This window comes from Manacus candei, unplaced genomic scaffold, assembly GCF_025592945.1.
Source record: "Manacus candei isolate 608988 ecotype Guabito, Panama unplaced genomic scaffold, ASM2559294v1 h1tg000061l, whole genome shotgun sequence".
NCBI lineage: Eukaryota > Metazoa > Chordata > Aves > Passeriformes > Pipridae > Manacus > Manacus candei.
The window spans coordinates 4,844,341-4,872,284 of record NW_026138109.1 but is presented as its reverse complement, the minus strand read 5'-3'; the positions used below and the strand labels follow the sequence as shown (position 1 = coordinate 4,872,284).

General features: G+C 41.6%; 1 protein-coding gene across 5 annotated transcripts; it reads right to left on the bottom strand.

Annotated features, from left to right (window-relative positions):
• Positions 1–710: 710 nt before the first annotated feature.
• Positions 711–27,161, bottom strand: SLC45A2 (solute carrier family 45 member 2). 5 transcript variants are annotated; one of them, XM_051804583.1, is made up of 7 exons: positions 26,364–27,161; positions 25,121–25,297; positions 21,512–21,831; positions 17,575–17,718; positions 16,173–16,296; positions 14,741–14,946; positions 711–842 (listed from the first exon to the last, which is right to left on the bottom strand). In XM_051804583.1, exons 1-7 carry the CDS (start codon positions 26,800–26,802, stop codon positions 822–824), a joined length of 1,431 nt encoding a protein of 476 aa, XP_051660543.1. In that variant the 5' UTR covers positions 26,803–27,161; the 3' UTR covers positions 711–821. The 5 variants fall into 5 exon arrangements, with proteins under 5 accessions (XP_051660543.1, XP_051660540.1, XP_051660541.1 ...); XM_051804580.1 differs by lacking the exon at positions 711–842 and adding an exon at positions 7,661–10,877; XM_051804581.1 differs by lacking the exon at positions 711–842 and adding an exon at positions 7,661–10,877 and having other exon boundaries at positions 21,512–21,726.
• Positions 27,162–27,944: the final 783 nt, after the last annotated feature.

Here is a 27,944-nt window from a genome sequence, read left to right as displayed (position 1 = left end):
TGGGGACATCAATGAAGACATAATTTTATGCCAGCAAAACAACACAGTAAAATAGACGGTGTTCAGAACAACCCATAGTTACCCCAGAATATTAGCAAGGTACCATTCCCCAAGGAAGTCCCAGGTGTCTGAGCATTACAGACATAAAAACGTTACATTTGGAAAATCACCTAAACAGGAAAATACCTTGGGTGTGTAGGGAGTTAGGGGCAGCTCTCTCTCAGGCCACTGATCCACCAGGCCATGAATCTGCTGCTTGAAAGAGGCACAACCCATCCACACCAAATGCTGGTTTAGGCCAGACCAGCAGCTCAGGCTGTGCAGGTCAGTGTGTGTGCAGCATTGAGAAAGAGCACTGCTCTAGCTGTGCACGAGCAGAGGGAAGTTTCACTTCACATGTGCTGTGAATCCCAGCTAACAGAGCATGAAATCTGGGCTCTCAGTTGCACAGGCAGAGCCACTAACCTGGCCCTTGAGAGGAAGGTACTCTGAGTGTGCACAAGGCATCAGGTGTGTGGTCTCAGCAGAGGGTCTTCCCAGCTCAAGAACAGCAAATCCTACTGGATATCCAGTGGCTTCCTAAGTAACAGCACAACATGCTTCAAAAACGCACCTGTTTCCATGTTCATGTCTTCATTTGTAACAGTCACCTTTTCATGAACTGAAATAAATACGGCTGAAGGATACAAAACAATACTTAGGGAGTCCTTGAAGAGGGTTTCATGACTGGTCTCCTCCCGTATACAGACTGCTGGTGGGACGCAGGTAGAGAGATGCACGTCGTTATAGAACAATAGGGACCCGAAGGTGCAGGCTGACATCTAGTGACAAACTGAAAGAAACTGTAAAGACAGGATATTCTCATTAGGCAAAAACTTTGATTGCTGAAGGACTTTTTAAATGCCTCAGCCCCTTAAATAACTAACCAAGCTCTTAATGTAATAACAACCTCCATTGCACTTCCAGGTTTCCCTCCTCAGTAGAAATATCCTTTCGCTTTCTCAGTGAGTTATTCTGGCACTCACTTTAGCAGTAAAAAAAAAAAACATCCAGTTTCCTTCATTCTTATTCACGACTGTCTACTCTAAAACTTGATTATTCAATTGAGTAGCTCTGATCTAATTCGTATCCCTGAGCTTAAGCAGACATAGCTATGGGTGTGGTGCAGCTCAAGGACTTGAGAGCTTGGATCTCCTTTTATAGTGAGGGTTATTTCTCTGCTACTTCAAAAGAAATTTCTTATTTTTCCATTCAAAGAAGGTTATTGAAAATACCTTTTTATCATGATTAGGCAGTTAAAAGAATCTCAGTTAAAACTTAGTCCTGTGCTAAAATGTGGCTGCTAAAACACATAAGCAGGCTTGTCAGCCTATGTTCGTGCATAGCCTCAGAGTCCTTCCCAAAATCTTACCTGTAAAATATAGACTTATAGGATGGCTGTGCAAACTGGGCCAAAAAATAAGCTGGAGACAGAAGCAGTTTCTTGAGTTTACAGATTTTTGAAAACCTTGGTCTACCTGCTTTGGAAGGACTGCTTACTATTCATTGTGGGAAATAATAAAGTAAAGGTAGATTACTCAGATACCAACTCTCTCCCTTACTCATCCATTCCTTGGGACAATGAAATACTGTTTCTCCACCTGTGTTTCTTTTTCTTCTTGCAGAGAGCAGCTGAATTAGTATGGCCAATTGCACAACGATCGAATTAAGTATTCAACACTTTCTTCTAGAGTCATTGTTCAATGAACATTTTCACTTTCATTCAGCAGTCACATCTAACTGCATGCTGGATAAAACCAGAATCTTATAGAAAAACAACTTGTTTCTGTACTTGTGTAAAAGTCTGATCATCTTAGAAAAGGCATCTGAAAATAAAATACTTTCAATTTTCTTTTCAGGCCAAATAGTAAAACTGAGATAATAAATTTGTTATCAATTCATTGCTACCAACAATGATCCTAGAGTTGAGATGATGGAGAAATCACATATGACTAAGGTGGTAAACCTCTGATTAGACAACTGGCTTAGTGGTTGAGGGGACAGCAGCTGATTTATATTGACATAAATAAGACTTTTGATGATTTATCTCACGACATCCTCATAGACAAACTGATCAAGTCTGGACCAGTGAGTGGAAAGTGAGTTGGATTGAAATTGACTGAACCGATAGGTGTAAAGTGTTGTGATTAATAGCACGAAGTCCAGCTGGAGGGCAGTGACTGCCACTGTGCCCTGGAGATCAAGATTGAGGCCGGTCCTGTTCAACATCTTCATTAAAGGTGTGGATGATGAGACAGGGTGCACCCTTGGCATGTTTGCACTGGGAGGACTGGCTGGTGCACCACAGGGCTGTGCCTCCATTCAGAGGGTCCTCAGTGTGCTGGACAAATGGGCTGACAGGAACCCCAGGGAGTTCAACAAAGTGCAAAGTCCTGCACCAGGGGAAGGGATGAATAACTTCCTGCACCAGTACAGGCTGGAGTCTGACTGAAAAGCAGCTTAGCAGAGAAGGATCTGGGGTTCCTGGTGGACAAGGGGAACATGAGCCAGCAAATGCCCTTGCAGCAAAGGCCAACAGCATCCTGGGCTCCATCGGGGAGAGCACTGCCAGCAGATCAAGGGAGGGGATCCTTCCCCTCTGCTCAGGCTGGTGAGGCCATATTTGAGATGCTGTGTCCAGTTCTGGGCAAGTTACCCTGTTCTGGTTTACTTACCAGAGAAGTTTCAGTATGACGGAGGGCTTGGAGCATTTGCCATGTGAGGAAAGGCTGATGGAGCTGGAATTATTCAGTCTGGACCTGAGAAGGCTTGGGAATTTTATCAATGTGCATATATCAATACCTAATGTGGGTGGGGATTAAAGAAGCTGGAATCAGACTCTTCTAAGTGTTGTCCAGGGAATGGACAAGAGGCAATAGGCACAAATCCCATAAATATTTAAATGTAAGGAAAAAACCTCAACTTTCTAGTAGTGAGTGTGGTCAAGCACTGGAACAGGTTGCCTGGAGAGGTTGTGGAGTCTCCAACTTCGGAGTTGCTCAAAATCTGACTCGGCACTGACTGGCCTGCTTTAGCAACTCTGCACTGAGCAGGGGGCTTGGACTGGGCCATCTCCAGAGGCAACCCCAACTATTTTGTGCTTTTGTGTGATTCTGTGATGGCAAATAAATTGCTCTTTATGCCTGTTCCAAAATAGTAGAATTAGCATGTGTCTGTCTTGCTTGATGTTTATTCTGAAAAACTCCTAAAAATTTTATGCCCCCAAGTCACCTACTACTATGTATTTCAAACCATCTATTAAATGATTTCAAATACATTTTTATTGCTCTTTATTTCTGCCAAAACTCTGAAGAGGGCTCAGAGGAAATATAGGCCTCTTGCCCATCACAAGTAATTTCCTGCTGAATTCCATTTCCTTATTCATAGGCAAATCCAGTGATGCAGATAGAGGTAGAGAATAACCATGAGCTCCTGAATTGAAGATAGTAGAGATCCAACAGTACTGTATTAAATAACTGCTCAACCTGTACAGTCAATCATAAATGGTGAAAAGAAGAATATAGTTTAAATTCCACATTTGGGGTTACATTTTCAGAGATGTAGACTGAAACCTTGAATTTTGAGCACACGACATAAATTCATTTCAAGCAAAATATTCCAAAATGCAAAGTTTCTTTTCAGGAAAGAACACTACCCTTTAATAAAGTGCCATCTTTCTCTCAGAGAGAATCATAATTCTAACAGCTTTATTTTATGTTTTATTGCCATGCTTTGCAATATTATGTCAATATTTGGGTCTTAAAGGTCTACTTATTGGTATTGGTTGTTTTGTTGGAATTTCAGCATTCATTAAAGAAACAAGTACTTCAGCCCTCAAAATCTCTGTGAACTGAGTAAATTGGAAATTGTATTGCAAGATAGCATTAATTTTATTTTTAAAAAATACATCTGAGTGTTGAAAAATCCCAAATCATTTCAGGTACATCTGCACTTCTATGGTGATCTGCCAGCCACGCAATTCCAGGCTAGTGTTGGATGCCTTTAACAAAAGGCATCTCTGCCAGAAACTTTTCCTTACCCTCTTGTCTTGCCTTAGACTCCACAATTCTGAAGTTTTCGTGTCTCCTCCTCACCACCTAACAAGCAGAGGGTCCCTGAAAACAGAGGTGTCAAAACCCTGATGCTGCCTCTCTGTGTGCTGTGACCAATGCCCCTGCCTCCTGATGCACGTCACCTGCTGGGAACCAATGCAACAAAAATTCATCTACCAAAAATGTGGGGGACGGCTGCACTACAGGACTGACCCTTGTCATTAGCACTGAAGGCTGCAAAGGCCAGATTCTGCCAGGAGTTTGATGCTAAGCATGTCCTTGGTGCGGAGGGGCTCCTACCACCACGTGTCCACAGGGCAGTGCCTTCACTGCACTAGGCAGCTGGGTTATAGCTGGTAGCAAGCGGCTTTCCTTTGTTGTCTGCGCACAAAAAAAGACTAGAACTGAACTGCAGCAGTGCACCACTATGGAGAAACTCCAGAGTAAGGTGGAAAAAGTAGGGGCAGGACCTCTCGCTCTGGAGAGGTGCTATAATGTCATTGAACACGAGGGGGCACCCAAGGACCCCTCGGTGGAGGGAGCGCGGCGGCGGCTCCTCCTTGGAGCAGGCGCAGCCTTTGGGAATTATCCTTGCTAAAAAGCAGGATAATTCCATTTTTCAGAAATCATCACAGATATCTCTCCCCGAAACCATCGGACAGGATCGGCTTATCTCAGTCTACTCTGCAACCACGAGTGGAAAGCACTGAATTTTGTCCTCCTACGACTGCAAGCCCTTACCTGGAGCAACATATGGCAACAGTCTCTGGTTTGAAGTCTCTGCATGATGTGAAGTCACTATCTTTAATATATAGGTAAAATATTAATACATGGGAGGTAAAATTTTCATTTCCAATAAGAAAATTTAGGAAATGCAACTGCTTAACACATCTTGCATGTCTAAAAGAGCAATGTATGAAACTGAATAGAAGGCAACAGAATTCACACAATCAAACAGGTCAGGCTGGAAGGCACCACAGTGGGTCATCTGATCCAACCTCCCTGCTCAAGCAGGGTCATCCCAGAGCACAATGCACAGGATTGTGTCCAGACAGTTCTTCAGTATCTCCATTGAGGAAGACTCCACAGCCTCTCTGGGCAACTTGTTTCAGTGCTCCGTCACTGGCACAGTAAAGAAGTTCTTCCTCATATTCAAGTGGAACTTCCTCTGCATCAGGTTCTGCCCACAGTCTCTTGTCCTATTGCTCAGCACCACTGAGCAGAGCCTGGCTCTGTCCTCTTGACACCCTCTTTTTAGGTAGTTATAGACACTGATGAAGTCCCCTCTCAGTTGTCTCTTCTCAAGGCTGAACAGGCCCAGCTCCCTCAGCCTTTCCTCATGAGAGAGACGCTCCAGTCCTTTGATTGACTTTGTAGCCCTCCACTGGACCTGCTCCAGGAACTCTGTGTTTCTCTTGTACTGAGGAGCCCAGAACTGGACACAGCACTCCAGATGTGGCGTCACCAGGCTGAGTAGAGAGGAAGGATCACCTCCCTTAGCCTGCTGGCAATGGTCTTGCTAACGCACCCCACAATTCCATTGGCCCTCTTGGCCACAGTGGCACACCGCTGGCTCAGGGTGCACCACAGCCCCCAGGTTCTTCTCTGCAGAGCTGCTTTCCAGCAGGTCAGGCCCCAGCTTGCACTGGTGTGGGGGTTATTCCTCCCCAGGTGCAGGACCCTGAACTTGCCTTTGTTCAACTTCGATGGCTCTTCTCTGCCCATCTCTCCGGCTTGTCGAGGTCCTTCCAAAGGGCTGCACAGCCCTCTGGGATATTGGCCCCTCCTCCAGTTTTGTGTCATCACTGAACTTGCTGAGGAGGCATCTGCCCCTTCATCCAAGTCATTGATGAATAAGTTAAAAAAATACTGGGTCCTGTATAGAATCCTGGGGGACACCAGTAGTGACTGTCCTCCAAATAGACCCTGTGCCCTTACAAATCCTCTGGGATCTGGCACTCAGTTAGTTCAATCCACCTCATTATCCACTCATCCAGTCCACACTTCTTGAGTTTGCCTATGAGAATGTTGCAAGAAACAGTGTCAAAGCCTTACTCAAGTCAAGGTTAACAATATCCACTGCTCTCCCTTCATCGGTCCAGGTAGTTGTTTCATCCTAGAAGGCAATCAGGTTGGTCAAATATGATTTATCTTTAGTGAACCCATGCTGACTGCTCCTGATCACCTTTTTATTCTCCATGTGGGTAGAGATGGCCTCCAGGATGAGGAGCTCCATATCTGTCCAGGGATTGAGGTTGTCACTGGCCAGTAGTTCCCTGGGTTCTCCTTCTTGCCCTTTTTGAAAACCAGGGTGACATTTACTTTCTCCCAGTCCTTGGGCATCTATCCTGATCTCCATGACCTTTCAAAGATGATCATGAGCAGCCTGGCTAGAATGTCTGCCAGCTCGCTCAGCACTCATGGATGCATCCCATCTGGTCCTGTAAATATTGCAAATCACTTTTCACAGCTTAGTCTTGAATAAGTGGCCTCGAACATTGCCTCGAATAAATAAGAAGGAGCAGCCAGAGAATGAGAAATGAATGCTGGAAACTTAGAGAGGAAAAGTTTGTTTTATAGAACACTTTTTATAGCTTTATCATGCCCAAAATCCTTTAAAGACATTTTACAGCAGATGCTTCCACCATCTTCTTCCATGAAGCAATCCCTCTACAATTCAGAAATATCAAATGTCACCATTGCCACATTCACTTACACCACTCTTCCTATCTTTTGACATGCTGCAGGGAGTAATAGTGATTCATGGGCACCAATGTGAAAGCTGTGATTTCTCCCAAAGCAAAGACATTTATGATTCATCCTGACTTGTGTAGTTTATGTGGAAGAAAAAATTATCTGCCACAAGCCACCTGAGTTGTTTGTTTTCAAGTAAGTCAAAGAAACTCAATGGGATCACTGTGAAAGACAGAATGAACTTGGGGGGGGAGGGGGAAGAACAAACAAAACCCAAACAATTTTCACATTACTAATACTCCAAGTCCTCTAAAGGGAAGCAAAAGTTCCTTGGAGGCTTTGCTTGCATGACATGACTGCTTGTTAAATGTGAATAAGAGGCAGATGTTCATAGGAGAAATAAAAAGGCAAATGCCATGGAGATAAGATGGTAGGCTTGGTTCCTGCTTCATTTTGTTCAGCCGTGACTACTTTAGTCAAAATGGGAGGGAGGAGTGGTTGGTTATCACAAGACATCTCGTCTTTTAGCAGGTCCATCAAAAGGATACAAGGACAATTAAGAGACAGGAGCGTCTCTCTTATGAGGAAAAGCTGAGGGAACCTGGTGTGTTCTGCCTCACAAAGAGATGACTGAGAGGTTGTGGAGTCTTCTTCACTGGAGATATTCAAAACAAATATTCAAACAATATTCAAAAATCTGGCATGCAATCCTGTGCCATGTGCTCTAGGGTGGTCCTGCTTGAGCAGGGAGGTTGGGACAAATGACCCACTGTGGTCCCTTCCAACCTGACCCATTCTGTGATTCTGTGTGTTTCATCTAAGTGTATCATGATACAGAGAAAATCTTATTGATTTGATTTTATGTATATGGAAATAAAACCAGATGGGGAAGACCAGACACAGGGTACTCGCAACTTTATACTCACATCATTGCAACAAAAGTCGATACTAAGTACAATAAATGATCATATTGATAGCTCAAGTCCAGAACTAATGTAAAAGCACAGAAAAGGTAGAACTTCTTCAATTAGTAGCACACGGCACAATTCTTCAATACCTTTAATATTTTAACATTTTAGCATTTCTATTGCTGAAATAAATAGTTATTTTATCCCCTTTCATTTATTAGTAATGTATTATATTAGTAACATATATTAGTAACATTTCTATTGCTAAAAGAAATACTTATTATATCCCCTTTTATGAATTACTAGCATTTTATATTGTTTTCATTAAAACTTGAAATTCAACTTCAGAATGAGCACCATCATAATCCTTTTTTTGTTTGAGCACAGTTTTCCAAATTGTACATAATTTTTGTCTGCTTGCTATTTTTGACAAATATTCATAAAGAAAGATATTATTTTGAAGTCTTAGAAGCAATACAGGGCATTTTTATGAAGAGACTTCCAAAGAAAAACTGACTCTAATCTATTCTGTCTTCTGTAGCATGCAGTGGATTTTAAAGGGAAAGATCATAAAAAAGATGACAATATGAATTCCTGAAACAGTTTTCTCTAAATACATTTATAAATAAAAGCATTGGTATACATTATGGGCACCTCTCTCTTCTGTCTGCAGGTTCACAACCTTTCTTACATTGTTAGAGATCTACAGTCACTTTGTGGGCCTGAACCAATGCCAGCATTCTCTTTGTGCAACAGAGCAGAGATAACACTGACCATTTAAATGTTAATGTTCTGATGGCATTAAAACTCACAGAAAATATTGACAAAGACATAGGTAAACATTGCAAAATTTCTTTCCCAGCCTCACCGTAGAATCAGAGCTTTATGACCTCAGCTCCTGGTGCACAGTTTTACATGGTGCTGCCCTATAAAACCAGATCACCTGTATTTTTATGGCTCCATAGAAGCCTCATTTTTCTCATAAATATTTTTCCTCCCAGGAGATACTGAGTTAATGGAAGTTAGTGAGCTAATGGTGGCATAAAGCGAATGGAGAAGACAACGATCCTTCATTTTTTGGCTTTCTCCTCATTGTCCTCATTGAGACGCTTGTGCTCCAGCCATCTCAGCACCTACAAAGTGTTTCAAGCACAGTTCAGGGACTCAGTCTTCCTCAGTCTTTTCTCTTCCATGGGTGTGACATGAAGAGCCACAAAACAAAAGAAAACTGTAAAACATAGTTTCTTCATAAGGCAGGATGAAGATTCGGTAGTGAGACTTGCCATGCACTGACCCTCTTTTTGGGCCTACAGTGGGGACACTGTAGGGGACACTTTCAGTGATCAACAAGAAAATGTAGCTGAGGCTTCCATAGGCTTGTTATAATTAATAAGAATTTAACTAGGGGAAGACTGGTTTTCCTGAGAATAAATGACTCACTCTACTCTTGAAAACATAGAAAAACGATGAAGTTGATGCATCTCTGGAAGTACTTGATGCTCAAATCTAACCATTTATTTGTGGTGTTGCAAGTTCATATCTTGCAGAGCTTCTAAGACTTGGTCAGCTCAACACTGCATTTGACTGAACAGTGTTGATTATACATGTGCAACATTAAAAAAAAAAAGAAAAAAACACAACCAATGATAAACACCATATTTGGCAGTAGTCTCTCAGTGTTCACTAACAATATTGCATTAGCAGATCTCTTCATGTGGCTTAACATATAACATAGTGAGTGGATATGACCGTTTTCAGGCCAGAGGAAGCACAGCATAAATACAGTGTATAACTTTCACAAATACAGGATTTCCAAAACTCTGGCAATATTATAAAAATAAGAATGAAGCTTCATAAGCAATTAAATACAAACAACTGGGCTTATGTATTTACTGTACAGTAATTCCTGATAGTGCTTTGCAGAACTGAATTTATTTACAATATTCTGTGAAGAGCAAATGCCATTTCACTCAAAGCTAGATGCATGAAGAAAATAGAGATGCTACTTTAAGGTAAATACTTCTCATATCTAATGTCAAGATTTAAGCAGCTTTCAACCATTCATCAGATTCTTACTTTGGCCAAGTTTATTTTTTCAATTATTTATTTTTTCAATTTCTCAATTTTTCAAAATAAGGAGGCCAGTTTTTAAAAAGTTTATTTTTTCAATTACAGTATCAAAATTGAGAGACCAGTTTTTAAAAAAGGAAGAAATGGCAGTTGTTCCCCATAGACAGATTTTTTAGGTGCCTACACATGGACTTGCAGAACAGACTTAGGCAGACTTTCCTGATAAGCCTAGCTAGTAGTTCCATGTCATTTATACAGAAGCAGCAGGATCCAGTATTTAATTACTTTACAATTATGTTTTTAAACAATTGGCTTCAATCTTTTTGATATTCCAAACATTTTTCACACTCAAACCTGCTTTTAACCATGGCTCATAATTAACTGATCCCCTTTAGCAGTACTACTAATCATAACACAGATGCACCCTGCTTGCCCTTCGACACCTGCTTGATTCTCTTGCAGGTTTTGACTACAGGAGGGAACAGCCCCAAACTTAAAATACCTGAAAAACAAGATAAATAATAACTTTCTTCCCAGCTCTGTTCTTTTACATTACTTCAATTTATCACATACTTCATCTATTAACTTCCACAAATTGGTAATGAGCAGTTTCGTAATGACTCCTCATGTAGGGCATCAAAATACCACTGGCAGACACGCTGTCACATGTCACAGCATGTGAATACACTGGGTGTGTGTACGCATCTGAGGCATTAGGCAACCAGTTTTATCAAGTCTCTGTTTCATAAAGCTCTGGAATTGCAACCGATCCAAGGAGGTAAGAGAGGAGGATGTGCCAGCAGTATCAGCACAGCAACAGCACCAGCGCTCCGGACCCAGAAAGAAAACACTCCCCTGGGGAGATTTCTTCCAGTCACTTCTCACAGTCCTACTCCACATAACGAACACAGAAAGCAACGAAGCAGCAGCCGACCAGAGCCACCGTGGACGCCGAAATCACAGTGACAGCACTGCCAGCAACACTAACCAAGAGCCCCAGGCCCACACCAAGGATGATCTGGGCGAGCTGGACCATGCAAGTGAGAGCAGCACAGTCAATGCCCTTCCCTCGTCCGTGCTCTCCTGCTTGTTCTCCATCCTGCAGCTTCAGGGTCTGCAAATAAGAACAAAACAAACCCCAGTGAGACGGGATGGTTTTGACAACATGCAGCTCTTGGCCAGTGCATTGGTACAACCCCGAGGTACAGCAGGGCAGGCCGATAGCTCCCTGCTTCCCTTATTCTATCACAGAGATTATGGAACACAAACAGAGATTTCACAAGTAACAATGAGTTGCCCAAGGTTCCACTGAATTGTCCGGTTTTTCTCATCTGCAGTTTTTCCCTCTGTCCCTCCTCTCAAGGAAGCAATTGAAACTTGACCAAAAAAATTAGACATTTCTTTCAAATTCAGGTCAATGTGAGCTCTGTCAAACTTACACTTAACAGTACAGGACTGTCATGGATAATTTAGCTCTAACTCATGGCTGAAGGAGAGCCTCAAAGGGATATCATACTATCAAAGAATCATCATAGAATCACAGGATGGTTTGGGTTGGAAGGCACCTTAAAGAACATCTAGCTCCAACCCTGCTGCCATGGGCAGGGACATTGCTCAGAGCCCCATCCAACCTGGCTTTCAACACCTTCAGGGAAGGGGCATCCACAGCTTCTCTTGGAAACTTATTCCAGTGCTAACAGTAAATGATTTTTTCCTAATATCTAATTTAAACCTACTTTCAGTTTGAAGCCATTGCTCCTCATCCTGTCACTACATGCCCTTGTAAAAGGTCCCTCTCCATCTGTCTTGCAGGCCCCCTTCAGGTACTGGAAGGCCACAGTTAGGTCACACTGAAGCCTTCTCCAGGCTGAACAATCCCAAATCTCTCAGCCTGTCCTCATAAAAGAGATACTCCTCCCTCCTAATCAATTTGGTGGCTTCCTCTGAACTCAGTCCAACAGGTTGATGTCCATCCTGGTGTGCACCCATCCACAAGAGCTGGATGCAGTGCTCCAGGGGGGTCTCACCAGAGAGAAGCTGAGAGGCAGAATCCCCTCCCTCACCTGCTGCCCACCCTGCTTTGGATGCAGCCCAGGACAGGATTGGTTTCTGGGCTGTGAGTGCACATGGCCGGGCCATGTCCAGTTTCTCACCCACCAGCACCCCAAGTCCTTCCCAGCAGGGCTGCTCTTGATCTGTTCATCCCCCAGCCTGTGTTGGTACTGGGGATTGCCCCAACCCAGGTGCAGCACCTTGCACTTGGTCTTGTTAAACCATGTGTGATTCCCATATGCCCACATCTCGAGCTTGTCCAGGCCCCTCTGGATCGCATCCTGTCCTTCAGGTGTGTCAACAGCAGCACTCAGCTTGGTGTCATCTACAAATTTGCTGAGGAGGCACTTGAGCCCTTTGTCTATGTAATTAATGAAGATATTAAATAACACTGGTCCCAGAAAGGACCCCTGATGGACATCACTTCTCACTGACATCCACTGGGACTCTGAGCCATTGGCCACTACTCTCTGGATGTGACTGTCCGACTACTTTCTTATCCATCTAACAGTCCACCCATCAAATCCATCCCTTACCAATCTACAGAGAAGGATGTTGTCAAAGACTTTATAGAATTGTAGAAAAATCCCCCCACACATACAGGAGCAATGTGCTCTGAAGTTATGGTTTAAAGTGCGTAAAGGTATTCAGTACCAAAATCTAAATGTAATGCTTTTCTTGCTGGGGAAAAAAGCAACCTGAAAACAAACATCTAGACTAGGATTCTTGTACACTACTGAGGACCATTGTTACCTACTAATTACCTGTGTATCTGCTATGATGCACATAGCAGAGCAAAAGCCTTCATTTATTCTGTATAAGTATCTTGCACATTAGCACCCTGTGAGGCTGGTGAATCACTGGAACAGGTTGACCAGAGGGGTTGTGGAGTCTCCATCCTTGGAATTATTCAAACCAAACCCAGGGCAGCCTGCTCCAGGTGGCCCTCCTTGAGCAGGTTGGACTAAATGATCTCTGGTGGTCCCTTCTAACTTCCAGCTGTTCTGCAATTCCCTCCAGGAAGGAATTATTCTGGGTTTTTTTGAAATTATGTGGTATTTTCATATTTATTTTTCTTCTTGCATAGAGGTTGTATTGTAGCAAACAAGAGGTTTCCACACTATAGGCTAGCTGCACTGCTGTCTTCTGGTAGACAAATGCTCATGGTCATTAAGATGCTTTTTGGTTTTTGCAAAACCTATTATCTTGCCTTTGAGCTATTCCACTCAAGGCTCACAAGTACTGGAAACAAACAGTCTTTTCCTAATCCAGTAGAAAAAACTGAATTTGGATCCTAGGGAACAGCAGCACAGAACAGGAGTTGAAATAGCAACGTTGTTAAACCCAGCATATGATTTTGGAAGAATGCATAGTGAGAGAAAATATCTGCTCTTTGTTCTGGAATGATACAATCCCAATTTCAGACACTTTTTTTTTAATAAATTATATCTGTTTTGCTAGACTGTTCCCAAGGTTCCTATGTGCCAGTGGTTCTGACCACAAACACATGAATGTGTAAATATATGCAATTTTGTGCTTGATGTTTCCTCTTTATTTTTTCCTAACCATCTTGTACATTATAGAAGATTTGAGCTAAACCTCAATCCATTAGTATCAAATCTAACATAGAATTATACATCATTTAACATCTATCATAGCAAGTACCATACACCAAACAAGAAACAATTGGTTGCCTTACAAGCAACATCCGAATATACTGGCTGATTAACTATAAGTTCATGCACACATCAGTATGTTTTATTTCACTTCTGTCTTGGAACTGCTCTGAATCAGAGCTAGACTAAAATTTTGCCTTTATTCCCTCTCTCTGAGGTGGCTGGCCTGAGGTTAGAATTGTGATCTCGCCCTAAACTGGGTTCATTCCCTGTCCTTTCTTATATCTTTATAACTCTACATCATGATCATTCTCTGTTGGAAGGAACAAAGAAATAAACTGAAAAATTAGGAATTAGATATGTGAAATATTTAACCCCATTAAGACATCATCCTCCTAGGATTCAATAGAATAGAATAATTAAAGAGTTTTGTTGTGTTCATCATTCAGAGGGTGTGCCAAACAGTAGGACAAGTTCCCCAGCACTTGGTCTAGCCCTATCCTGGTCTCAACTGTGTTTCTGTGTGGTTTTTCAATGGTTCAAATTTTCCTTTATTAATTTTTTCCAATGTCCCAAGATATACCGAAAACTTTTCCTAAGTCCTCCCAACTCTTCTTAATCCTTCTTGTTCCCAGCTGTCTACTAACTTGAAGACTTGAGAGAACTTTACACATTACAATACATGAAGATCCTGCTGTGCTCAGTAACAACGTACAAGATGTGCAAGCTCTTCCAAATTTTCCTTGGAAACAGTATTTTATGCTATGGAGGACAAAAACCCAACCACAGACATTTAGAAAGATAACGAGAACGTGGTATACAATTAAATACTGAACTATGTAAAGATGTTTCTCCTTGAATTTCATATGTTTATTAGCTAAGAGCTTCCACAACACTCTGCAGTTAACTAAAACTTCTGCCAGTCTTTATAGGATTTCTGTCAACCTCAGACACTCGTAAGTCAAATCCTCTGCTAATGCAGCTGCAAGGAACAATGTAAGGAAGGTAACACATGAAGGCAATGCAAGTGGAACCCTGTCATCTGCTTACTGCCTGAACACATAACTGTGATTTGCTTTGTTTCAGTTCATCAGAGACAAATAATTATATGTCTCATTGTAGGACTGTTTGGAGAGTTTGGAGCTGGGACATTAACTCTCTCTGTCAGAATTCATAATATGTCATCATTAATAGTTTTGAAATTAAAATTAAAAGATGTTTATCATTATTTCTACCCAGTTTACCCCCAAAATAGACTGAACAGACACAGACAGACATAAAGTTACACTTCTTTAGACATTGCACTCACCTCTTCTTCCCTGTGGTACTCTGCAATGAGGTGGAATGGCACTGTGTACAGTGTGCTGGACATGACTCCAAAGAGTGAACACAGAGCCAGAGTGGAATAGACATTGGGAAACAAGCCAATTAATCCAGTACCCAGTCCAAAAAGGAGGTATCCGATGAAATAAAGTCCTTTTAATCCTATGTATGGTAGAAGAACTTTCTGCACGTCTGTGAAAAGGAAGTGAAAATGCTGGTAAGACTAAAACAAAACAGGCCACATTCCATCAGAGAGTTCATTAAGGGGTTTTATTTTGTAAAATGAAGTGAAGGAGATGATTTTGGAAGTTGCCTCAAATTACTGTAGGTGTAAGTTTGACAAAGTATACTTGCTCTCTCTGGGGATATTCTGTCATAGCCAGCTCCAGAGAAGAAGTAGTTAACAACCATTCTGGAAGAACTGCCCTCATTGACCTTAGAAACATTAAGGAAACTTCCCTGTCTGACCATCCAGGAGCCACTCTGGCAGTCACACTCTGCACCACTTGAGCTGGGACTGAGGTCTCTTCATAGCAGGGAACTCCAGTGAATGGACAGGTCCCCAGTTGATTCCTTACACAGCCCACACTTGCACAATCAGTCCAGGTTTCCTTTCAGGCTCCATTCCAGTTTTCCCACGGCAGAGTCTCAGACATCTGGATCCTTAAAATAATTTAATCATGGTGCAACAACAGGATAAGAGCTTGAACTGGTGCCTTCAAGGAGGGACCCTGAACAAAGGAAACCCTGGGCTCTTATACACTCACAGTCTAAGTGCACGAAAGTTTGGGGTCATTGTCTCCTGCTGTGACTCTGGGTGTCCAGTCCCCTGTCTGGGCCACAGGGCTCTTTTGTTGTGTTCCAAAGGGGAAAAGATTTCCCTTAAGACTCATTTAGATGCTCAGTTCAGCCCCTAAAATGTTATTTACTTGAGTTTTCGGATCACAAATAGTTTTTTTAATCCCTGGAAAGCATTACAGTGAAATCTATCCGGGGAGTTGTGCTAGCATGTTTACGTGTAGTTTTGGACAGCAAGACTCAAGCTTCTGGCAAGAATTTCTGCATAGGGAATGCAAATGGGGAGACGGCACCTTCAAGAGCCTACAGCTACAGCATTGCTGGGTGAAAGATCATCTCAGAATTTAGTCTGGCATTTAACTCCAGGACAATTTTCAGTGTTCATGGTCAGTTCACATGCAGAACAATGTCTTACTCCCAAAGTGACCCTTCATCATGTGGTCAGGAACTGGTCGTGTAAAGATACGAGTTTCTAACAATGCTGAGAATGTAACATTTCTTAAAGTTTTAATGTGGAAAAAAACCCCAGTTAATTTGGCATCATTTTATGTTTTTTAAACAGTGGCAAACAGCAAACAGCTTCAAAAACACAGTGTTGGAGTTCATTTGTGGGCACTTACAAGAATAGACTGATGAAGAAATTGCATTGATGCACAGTCCCCAGCATCCCATCTCTACTCCTGCTTTGTAGGAAAGGTAAAGTGTGGAGTTGTGAGGTGCATAAGGATTACCCTGGTATACAACCTGAAAGAGACCACAGGGATCACAGAAGGTAAGGATGACTGCAGGTAGAGAATGCTTCCCTCTTACAGGAACAAGTACACAACACAGGGCCTCATCCCTGGTAGGGAGCACCTGGAGAATCTGTTAAGCAGTGTCCTAACCACCCCTCTATAATTCTGCAGGTTTCACACTCACTTCTCCCTGATTATCACATCCCAGGCTCCTCCTTATTTATTACCCTCTGCCTTTTCCTGAACTGTGCATTCTACATTGATTAATTTGCTTTTTTTCCTTTGGGTGTCTCACTCCCCACTCTCCTTCTCTCTTCATGTCTGCCTTCTTGTCTTAGCCTATCTTTCCCTAATTTATCTACAAATAATTTTTTTGTTTTCTCTTTCAGGCTTACCTCAACACACTAATTTTTCTACACAGTAACTGTCTTACTCAGTTCCATATCTAGACAAGAAAAACTTTTTTCTTTCAGTCGTTCATATATACTACAGGGAAAAAAAACCCTTCCTCTTGCCTTGCCTATGAAGACAAAAATGGTAAGGAAATGGAAATACTGCATGGAAACCACAGAAAAAAAGGAAGTGGCAGTGAGTGGATTTGTGCTGGGGGCCTATTAGTACTCTGGAAGAAAGGAGGCAGACAGGTTCATATAGGCAAGAATAGCTGTTAAGGGCATACAGTCCTTCTGCCTGAGAATGACATGGAAAAGGGAGCACTGGGTGTTATGAAGGCAAATAGTTGCCGGCCAAAGGGCCTCAGGGCCTCAGGGAAAGATTTACGGAGGTATGGAGGGACAGACGAACTCAAGAAGACAAGAGCTTTCTGCTACCAAGTATCTCAGTGTGTGCAAAGAGCTGCACAGCCTGAGGCCGAGGAGGCTGCAGTGCAGGGGAATGGCTTTGTGTGGACAGTGCCCATGCACTAGGATAAGGCCAGCTGCATCCAAGCATTGCTCCAGTTAGGAAGCCTGCCCATCTCAGAGAAGCTCTGAAGCCAATGCAGAAAATGCGTGTTTGGACAAGCTCTGGGAGCTTCATTTGGAACAGTTAAATAGACACAAACAGCCTTACAAATGATGAAAGGTTTTTCCCGACAATTCAACAGACTGGCTCAGAACAAGGGCCTGACCTCAATTTGCTGTTTTACAAAACCCTTGTTGAGCCATCCAGATACAAATGCATCTGACACCAATCTCATTTCTGCAGGATCATAACATCATTTAATTTCTTTTTGACGGAGGAGGAGATGCTATTAGGAAGGAGAAGCGAGAGGATTTTACAGTTTTACCTGTCCCATGAAATCCGTGAAGAAGAGCATGTTGGACAGGAAAGCCATCCATCCAAAGAGGTGGCTCACGCACAGACAGCGATAGTGGGATGGCATACTTGAAAGTGTCTTCAAGAGGGATTTAAGGGTCATCTGCCTTTGATCCTAAAAGCATATATTTAAGAATAATTACTGTATTATTGCCCCAAAGGCTAATAAAACAGCTGATAGCAAATGAAGAAGGCCTTAGTATCTTTTCAGTGTTAGGCTTCCAAAGTTTTTTACTTTTTGCTAGGAAAGAGTTGCTTGTACACTAAATGTCCTTCATAAAATCCACAGAAACTCTAGGAGAGCTGGGGTATACCAACAAGGAAGTAACATTTCTTGCTGTTATAATTAGTAGGATTATTATTTATGTGTAGTACCACAGAAAAATTTTCTGCCAAAACAGATTCAGGGAGTTTAAAAAAAAACCAAAACCCAACAACAATAACAACAAAAACAACAAACCAAAACCCAAAACCAACCAAACAACAGCGAAAACCCAAAAATTATTTCTTTATGGAGACAATCAGCTTTACATTGAAAATTTAAAGCTGCCACAGAAAAAAAAGACGCTTAAAATACATTTTGGTATCGGTTGTGGATTTCTAAGCATTTCTGAGACCTCATTCCTATTACATTTTATGTGCTAAATTCCCTAGAAATATTCTTTTTCTGGGGAAACTTCTACCTCTTGAGGCATATCACGGGACTTCCACTATGTACTGTCCCCCCTTGTATGAAGCAGGGTAAGCTATGATTCACCACAGGAGATGCAGCACCACTCCCAATCCTGGCACCCATAGAATGTGAGTTCCAGCATCTGAACACCTCATACCATTGGAGAAATAACTGAAAATCAAAACATTACTGGCGCTAGTTAACCAATGTCACTGATGTGGAAAGCCCACATTTCTCACCACCTCCAAAGCCTCACATTATCTCCCTCCTCTTTGTCTCAGCCCTGTGCCCCAAAATTTTCAGGTTTTTTCCAGTCACATTCATCAGATCACTTATATAATTTTAATATTTCTTTTAGCACTGTAGGTGTGCTTGATGAGGTATTTTGACATGTAATTCTTCCTACATTAAAGCTCCTGAATGGTTCTTTGCTTTTAAATTTAAAAAATACTATTTTATCTGTGCACAACGGAACACTTTCAATTTTCTTTTGTATTTTTTGTAGACAACAGTGTGGGGAGAGATGGTAAGGGAAGCTGTATGGTCACAAAATGTGGAAGAACTGTAAAAGTTATGTTAATTACTGAAAATTACTGGACTAAATTTTGTCTTCACTTTGCTCTAAGATGTCATTTTTTCCTTTCTTCTTTCAATGTCATAGTTACTTTTTACAATTCTTCTTTCATTTGAACTGGGTTATGCTGCAAGCTACTCTATGAATAATCACCACATTTAAAGTTGGAAAATACTTTGCTTCAGTGGGAGGTTTTTAATCCTCATAGGAATGCCAAAATTCAAGTTGCTGACTTTCACCTTGAACTACATATTGTCTGAATCCCTTGGAATTTCTCTTGGCATCACTGTCTCTTTTAAACAGGGTAAGCTTTATATTCTTTTACAATTCTAAAAAAACAAACTAAAAATTCCACATTGACTCATTACTGTTATTTCAAGGATACTATCTTTTGACTTGGCTTATTGAGTTTGTTAATTCTTTCTCACAGTTCTTTAAAACTGCCTTTCCAATCAAAGTGTTAAAGCAAGGTCATGGAACTACAAAGGACACTGCTGTGATTACAAACAATAATTTGACAGCTAGATAGAAATGCTTTATTTCTATTTAGATGTTTTAGAGACTGGAAATGGAAACTAAAGTCTTTAATGTGCACATTCAATACGCACCAACACACAAATCACATGATAACTTAAATAATGTGCTGAAGTTTGGCTCTGTTTAAATGATTTATCCCGCAAAAACTCACAATACCAAATAATCTTCTCTGTAAATTCACTACAATTCAAGCCACAAGATGATTTATAAGGATACAGAAGAATCAATATGACTTGGGTATTATGCCAGTGGACCCTGAGTAATTTGGCACCATGCAGAAGAACACAAGGCTAATCGCTTTGGATGTCTGTTCATACTGCAACAGGTCAAATCTTATTAATAATCATGTTAGCTATTAGCATGTGAGAGCACAGTCCTTAATTTAGAAGATAGAGGGCTGTGATGCCTGCAATAATGAAAAAAAGAGTCAGAAAAACAGGAAGCCAAAACATTTCTTTAAGGAAGCAATTACAGTAATGAATGAATCAGAAAACATGTGCCACAAGAGACAGACAATTAAGGCAGTGAGTGTCTAGAATTTATACACACTCAGGCACATCAAAGAAACATGAGACAGATCAAAGCTCTGTGAGACTCTAACAGGCTGCCCAGCCTAATCAGAGAGGAGGGCAATGGCACAAGCTTGCTCACAGACACCAGAGCTTCCCCTCAGGTCTCAGATGTTATTGATTCTGTGGAATTAGTTCTTGCCAAGGCAGAGGCTACCCCAATCCACAGTCTGCTCCCCATACTTCCACTGCATTGCTCTCTCTTCTTCATTTGCTTTCCTTTCTTCAGAGCCCACATGGTCCAAGCAATCAATGATGCTCAGCATCTCCAACAATTTGGAGGACGCTCAGAGAGAACAGTGCTGGTGCAGGATGCTGGCTGCTCAAGCTGGCCTACAGTGAGGAAGCTCAGACAGCATCATGGTGTGCTGGTCATATTGTCCAGACAACTGTTACCTTGCTGTCTGCCTCTCTCTGTGTTTGCCTGGCATTCTCATCAGGCAACATTCACCTTATATACGTTTGTTTTGTATCTGGTGTAATAATATTTTTCTTCAGGTTAGAAATACCAAGTGCTATTATAAAAAGAATTACAAAAAGATAATAAATCCTTTATAGCTCAAACATGAGTATAGGTCTCTAATTTATTACCATCTGCACATGCTCAGTACTTTTAACCTGATTTAACAAACTTTTATCAGGGATGGATATACATAATGCCAAGAGATCAAAGGTGAAATTAAACCAAAAAGCAACTCTCTCATCCATTCAAGGAACTGGTTTTGTTATCCATGGCTTACTAAGGGTACCATGAGAGAGCCATGAGAATTCCTAGCACTAAAATCTGTCAACAAAATATTAAAAACTGTTCCCAAGACCATTCTAGAAATGTGCTCCCCAAGTATTTCTCCTAGTTCCTGAGATTGAATCAGCCTCTCATAAAAATGCAGCAGAATCAAAATAACAGCAAGGATTTGAAAGTACTCACTATTCTCTCCCACCTTAAAGTTCTGCCAAAGACACAGCTACAACATCACTTCAAAGTAAAACTAAAACTCTGGTAGCAAGGTAGCGTTGCTGTAGAACTAGGAATTTTAAACACACTCATACTCTGAATAAATCCTCAATGAAATGTTGTCCAGCAGCAAACCCAAATGTTTACTAGACCAGGGAACACACACTTTATATGTACTAAATATGAAAGTGTTTGGACTTCAGTGGGAATTACAGACCTATATCAAAGATCAGTGATCTGTAATCCTTGTTCAAAATTTGATATTAATTATATCAGGACTAAAGGACAGAATAGATCCTCTTATCAAAATTCACGTGGGGAGCATATCAAGAGACTGACACAGAGCAAAAAACTGAACCTGGTTCTCCCTTGTCCCTTCCAACTGACCAAAGCATCAGAACTAGCCTGTCTCATCCCTCTTGCTGGCAATTCTTTCTAAATAAAAAAAAAAAAGAAAGCAGGCTTTCTCACTCTGTATCCTGGTGAATGATTCTTTTTCTGTGCATTTCAAAGGGCTCCATTACAAATAGTCAGCATTAGCTAATTAAAGGGTCTCCAAGGATGCAACGATATGTCCCACAAAATTACCTCTGCACTTACCTGTGACACAACTGTGCATTTCCCTGGTTTAGCTGCAGCCTTTATTTCAGTGCATGTTGATTTTAAGTAACCATTCTTGATTTCCTCCTCTGTGGAGTTATATTTATGGGGTTCAGTCACTTCCAACAAGAACTTTGCCTCTTCATTTTTGTATCTGAGTGGGACTTCAGGAATACTGCACAGATGCATGGTAAGGCAGATTATGAAAACCAAGGCTGCGAAGAGGAAAATCACTTGGAATTCTGATGCCAAGGAATATCCTAGTACAGTCTGACCCCAGTCCATAGCACCTGTCAGGTAACCCAGGGCTCCTCCCAAACCTACAATGGTGGAGAAAAAAATAAAATCTACTGGCATTGATAAAATAAACAGAGTACCCAATACCCCCAACATGTGATCCTCTCTAGAAATGACAGAATAATCACTCTTCAGATATTAATTACATGAAGTAGGAATAGCAAGCTAACCACAAACACGAGCAGTTACTAAAACATCTCTTGAAAAATCTCCTCAGATCTGGTAGACTGAGCTCTCCCGAAAATGCCTGAACATACAGCAACATAGGCCCCCATCTCTTTTCTTGCCTTTTTGAAGCTCTATTTTCTTTGAAACAGTAGAGTAATACAAGTAAAGCAAAACAGAATTATACTGAAATTTATGGTTTGTGTTTTTTAAATTTCACAGAACAAACAAATATTTTTAAAATTATATCAAGACTATCTATAGTTTTGACTTTGTAAAATGCGTTTTGTATTGCTTCATCTAAACAGAAATACTGCTTCCATGTGAAATTTTTTAAAAAACAAAATAAACTCAAAAGCATTGATTTGGAGTCGTACAAATCCAAGTCTCTCACCACTTGGAACAGAAAACAAAAAGGATCAAATGTTTAATTCCATGTACTAATTTTCTCAGAAGAGGTAGACCAAAAGGTAAAATGAGAGTGCTACCTTGTGCCTTGAAGTTAATAAACTCAGTGTTCAATTATTTATTTTTTTTTTTAATTTCTTCTTTTTGCTATGACTGCACACAGAGGTGCACAAGAAAGTGCAGGCTGTTACATTCAGTACAGTGCTCTGGCAGGGGCAGCAGCTTCGTAGAGTCCTGACACCTTGTTAACCAGCTGGCTCTTCAGGATGTGTGGCAGTCCCACAGGCTTTTAAAGGACTTGCAAGCATTTCTACTCTTCTGCCTAGGAGACCTGATGACAGTGTACAGCAAAACAACTCTAACACAAAGTAACAGCACCTACAAAACATGGGACTTTGATTTCATTCTGGGCTTTCTGTACTTTTTTTCCCCCCTCCTGAGTCTGGTTATGGCCCTTCTTCATTGTGTCCTATAGCATTTCTCAGGGGACTGTATCCTTGCTTGTTTAATGAAAAACAATTAAGTTGTTAATAGCTTTTTTGAAGAAAATTTCACTACATGTTTGCAGTGTATGTTTGCAGAGAGAATTTTTGACATTTGAGGTTGTCTTTGCATACTGTTTGAAAAAAAAGAATCATGATATTGGAATGCAGCCTGAATGTTGCATGTTGGATATGTGAATTCTTCCTTCCACTTGTCTCAGTGGCCATAAGTTTCATAACTACAAAGCTATCAAGTTTCATGTTCAAACCTTAAACTGAAGACCAACTGGAGAGTAAAATCTTAAAGATATTTAGTATAAAGGGAAGGAACCAAAGTGGAGAAACAAAGTAATATCTCAGACAGAAACTAGAAAAGAAATGGGAAGATTGCTGTCTATGTCTAATTGGGATAAAAAAAGGAATGATAAACATACACTGTACAGAATGGATGTCAAGATTAGATTTTAGGGAAAACTGTCTAATACTGAGGCCGGTGAAGTGTTGGAACAGATTGCTTAGGGAGGGTTGTAGAACCCCTCTCAAAGGAGATTTCAAGAACAGACAAGGTAATTCCCATTTAGGAAGGGTTAAGATACAAATGAACTTGCTACAGAGGGCACAGGTGTTGGATCTAGCCATGCAATCTGCCCTAGTTTTATTTGATATTATTTATCCCCCATGCCTTTTCACAGCTTAGTACACAAATGAATCAGATCCAAATTTGGAGCCTCCAAATGTGGAGCCAAGGAAAAATTGCAACCAGATTTCTGCTGAAGGCAAGAATATACATACAGACTCATTTCTCTCTCTGTTCAAACAAGTGATTCTTTAAAATTTTATCTGTCAGTTTGTAATGGATAATACTGATTTCACTTCCATGTGGCTTTAAGGTTCCCTTAAAATTTGTGTTCCTGGACACAGGTATTACATATGTCCAAAATCAGCCCATTGTCAATAGCTACTATAGCTCCCTCCTTGAGCAGAGTAACCGCTACTGAATCTACACGGCTCTGCTTTTGGTGTGGCTCTGCAGACACAAACATCTGCTTTAACACAGATTGCATGACTTCTCAGGAAGTCTGCTTTTTGTCTAGTCCTTTCACAGTCACTCAGCTCCTCCCAATGCACTTCACATGTACACAGCCTTACGTGTCTTCCCTGTGCATTGTCTCAACACAGGGCTCATGTACTGCAGATGATTTCATAGAATCACAGAATGTTAAGGAGTTGGAATGGACCTTAAAGTTCACCCAGTCCCAACACCTCCCGTTAGACCAGGTTGCTCAAGGCCTTATCCAACCTGGCCTTGAACACTGCCAGGGTTGGGGCGTCCACAGCTTCCCTGGGCAACCTGTGCCAGTGCCTCACCACCCTTACAGTAAAAAATTTCTTCCTAATATCTAACTTAAATTTCTCCTCTTTCAATTTGTACCAATTATTCCCTGTCCCATCTCGATTAAGAGTCCCTCTCCAGCTTCCCTGTAGGCCCCTTCAGATACTGGAAGTTTGCTGGGAGGTCTCCACACAGCCTTCTCTTCTCCAGACTGAACAGCCCCAAGTTTCTCAGCCTGTCTTCATACGGGAGGTGCTCCAGTCCTGTTATTAACTTTGTGGACCTCCTCTGGACTTGCTCCAACAGTTCCATGTCCTTCTGTAAATCAGCAGCATTCCAAACATGTACAAAGACAAATGAAACTGTTAACTTTAGTTGCAAGAGCCTGGACTGAACCACTTGGATCTATTTTGTGGAGGTTGTGAAGTTCAGAATTTAACACAGAACTTCCATTTTTATATAGCACGTACTGGAGCACTGCTGAAGAAGAGGAATCAACTAGTCTGGTTTGTGCAGCTCTTGCTTTCCGTCACATGCCGAGTTAAAAATGTTCTTTCTATGTGCAATAGCAAGGAAACAAGTTACATTCATTAATTTTTGCTTCACCAAAAACTTGAAAAAAAATCAAGCCAATCTGAATAAACAGTACTCCATTTTTTAAAATAATTAACTGCTCTCAGTTAAATCATGGCTATGTTGCTATAATTGTTTATGCCAGCAGCCTTCTGCAGCAGAATTCTTGCAGCAGTAATCACAAGCTGCTGTTCCCTGGAGTAGTGAAAACCCAGCAACAAAAGACTCGTGACTGAAGTGCAGGATCAGATGATCAGTTCATTCAAGAGTAGAAACACAGTGAGGATAAAATCCATGCAATCACCTTCCCCTCCTTGGAAAGGAAGGGAGGAAAAGAAGGGATCTGAGTACCTGTAAAGAGGGCGTGGTAATGCAGACCCTTCTCTTTATCCTGATGACAGCAGACATCAAATAAATACGCTTTGATGGGGCAATCAATAAAATCAGCTGCAAAATCAAAAAGCACTACTCCCAGCATGGTAATGACTATTGCCCACGTCCGCCGCTTTTCATTCTCATCGATGAAAGCTACAAAAAGAGAAACACCCTCATTCTGACAGCAACAGTGCCATGTTCTGCAAAACCACATTTTACCTTTCCTGATACCTCCAAATCTAAACAATGACTGGTTATGCAAGAGAGAACAGTGACACCAGAATCAGATCAGAGAAGCAAGAGAACTGAGTCTGTGTAGCCCTGAGATGTGCTAGGTTGACTTACTGCCTTGAATCAGCACATGCTCAGGGTGCTCCAAGCTCCACAACCAAGAGAATCACTATCCTTAATCTACTCCTTTACACCTTCATGGCGTGCTCTGGTAGACCAACATATGCACTTTGTTGTACTTTTTGGTTTTTTCTATTTGTCCCACCCTTCCATTGTTTTAGATAATCAAGAGTTGACTGCAACATCTCTTTCTGGGCAAACGAAATCAAGTATATTCAACATCAAATCAATCCCTAAAAACACACACCTCCCCCCTCTGCCAAGTCATATATTAGCAACACCTTTTCATCAAGACTTTAAGAAGTTACATCCCAAGCTGAAATATAACAGTATCTGGGCATGTCATTCCTATTTAATTTTGCATATTCCAGGTGCAACAGGGTTTCCAAGGAGTTAAAGACTTCTGTTGTTCACCAGCATGACAAAGCCTCCAGTGCTGCAATAACTAAAGATATATATTTTTGAATGCTAATCCACCTAAAATAGGGATGAACAGATAGATATTCAGTTTGGATGTGTATTACATCGCAAAACCAATATTATCATTTAAGCTAATAAGGTAGATCTTAGTTCGTAAAAGCTTCTATGGGGCTAAGCAAATCTTTACTTGTACAAGCTTGTCAGGCAACGGAAGGTTGTAATCACACACACAAATTACAGAACACTATAGATACGGTACATAACATGCAGCATTAGGATTGAATGTATATGAAGATTTCAGTGCTCCCCAGCTCCTTCAATGCAGCTGAGTCACATTATACTCAATTTTAACAGTCCATTCTAAGAAGGAAAAGAGGAACCTCTCTCTTTCTTGTGATTCAAAAGGCTAAGGATGAGTTTTGTCTGTCAGTGCATGCCCCTCACTCACCTGAGATCATCACGTCCCCATTGAGGTACAAAGCCATGCCTACCAGCATTAGGATGCCTAGACCCAGAATGTAAGGTCGCCTCCTGCCCCAGCTACAGGTGCAGTGATCACTGGCTGAACCTACCACGGGCTGCAGCACGAAGCCCAGGATAGGGCTGATGAGCCACACCAGGCTGTAGAGGTTCTTGGGCAGCCCTACACTGAGCAGCACCGGCGTGACAAAGGCGGCCTCCACGGCATAGCAGAACTCCCGGCCAAACATCACCATGCTGTGCATGACCAGCCTTCCCACCGCTCGCTTCCCAGGCACCACTGCTCCAGTCCTCAGCACTGACTGCCCCAGAGCCTCCTCCTTCTCTCCGGTGCAGTCCATATCAGCCTTGGCCACTTCAGAAGCGGGTGGAGGAACCCTGTGGAAGCTCTCTTTCGTTAAGGTCATTGCTCCGGCTGCGCGCGGCGCTGTGGCAGGTCGGTGCTGCCTGCTCCGGCTGACATGGGGCCCAGATCATATGCCGGGTGGGATCGGTCTGTGCTGGGGGAGGGACTCACATACTTTCATGGCTCTGCGATCACAAGTTATGCCAGGAAGGGGGCGGGGAAGTGTGTGTTAACATTAGCAGATCTGAGCTCTTTGGCGTCTGCACAGCTCCCAACTATCCACAACTAAGGAATTACTGTTTACGCATGAAGCACACATATAACGGGAACATACATCACATGGTCAAGGCGCAGCATTAGCCTGACACAAAGCTATTCCTCTTGCTGCTCTAAGACAGCAGTGATACCAGGAATCTAGAGCCCTCATCTTTCAATTCAGCAAATATGAACATCAAAGTGCTGATTTGCTGCTGATTGAACAGGGAGAAAAAAAATCTGTATGTGTCCAGAAAAGGATTTCAATGCACTTCATGAAGATGAGTAAGTGAACCTTCCCATTGCCCTTGAGCGATAATGGCAGATAAAAAGCTTGACAGAAGTCCATCAAACAGCAACTGGTAAGTATATTTTTGCATCTGCTGTCTACCACCCTGAGAAGAACTGATTATTTTCTCGGCCTCTGAAAACAAAGGTGTGCTGGTTTTGGCTGGGATATCAGGATCACTTAGTTGAGTTCCCTCACGTGCCAATAGAAGGCCCCACAAGAAATCTCTAGTGACACACCAAACTGTACCTTTCAGATTAGCCACCCAAGAGAGGCAACTGATCCAACCTGTGCTGAAGTAACATGAATTTTCAAATTGACGTCAGCAATTTTGGGGTCAAAACTTACATGCAATGGAGATTACATTTGACAACCTTGACTTTTCTCCACCATGATCAGATGCACCTGGGACTAAGAAAACTGTTGAATCCTACCATAAAGGTGTATAATATTCAGTAATTCACATTAGAGTGATTATCAGCTGGAAACATAAGTTGGTTTTGCTCGTTGTTCAGAAAATTTGTCAGAAACCTACTAGACAATTCTTGCTTTCAGGAAAGTGTTCATGTAATAGGATGCAAAGGGGTTTTTTATGGTAATAATGCTGACATTTTTGCCATGACAGATACAAAATGAGCTGAAGCATATCTCAGTTTTGG

What these genes read in the sequence shown, in the direction of transcription:
- SLC45A2 (XM_051804580.1), bottom strand. Translation starts at nt 26,802, where the DNA reads ATGACCTTAACGAAAGAGAGCTTCCACAGGGTTCCTCCACCCGCTTCT. An exon ending in AATGCACAGTTGTGTCACAG is followed by an intron (nt 17,719 to 21,511) that starts GTAAGTGCAGAG and finishes ATATGCTTTTAG; the next exon opens with GATCAAAGGCAGATGACCCT. An exon ending in AGTACCACAGGGAAGAAGAG is followed by an intron (nt 10,878 to 14,740) that starts GTGAGTGCAATG and finishes TCTTATTTGCAG; the next exon opens with ACCCTGAAGCTGCAGGATGG.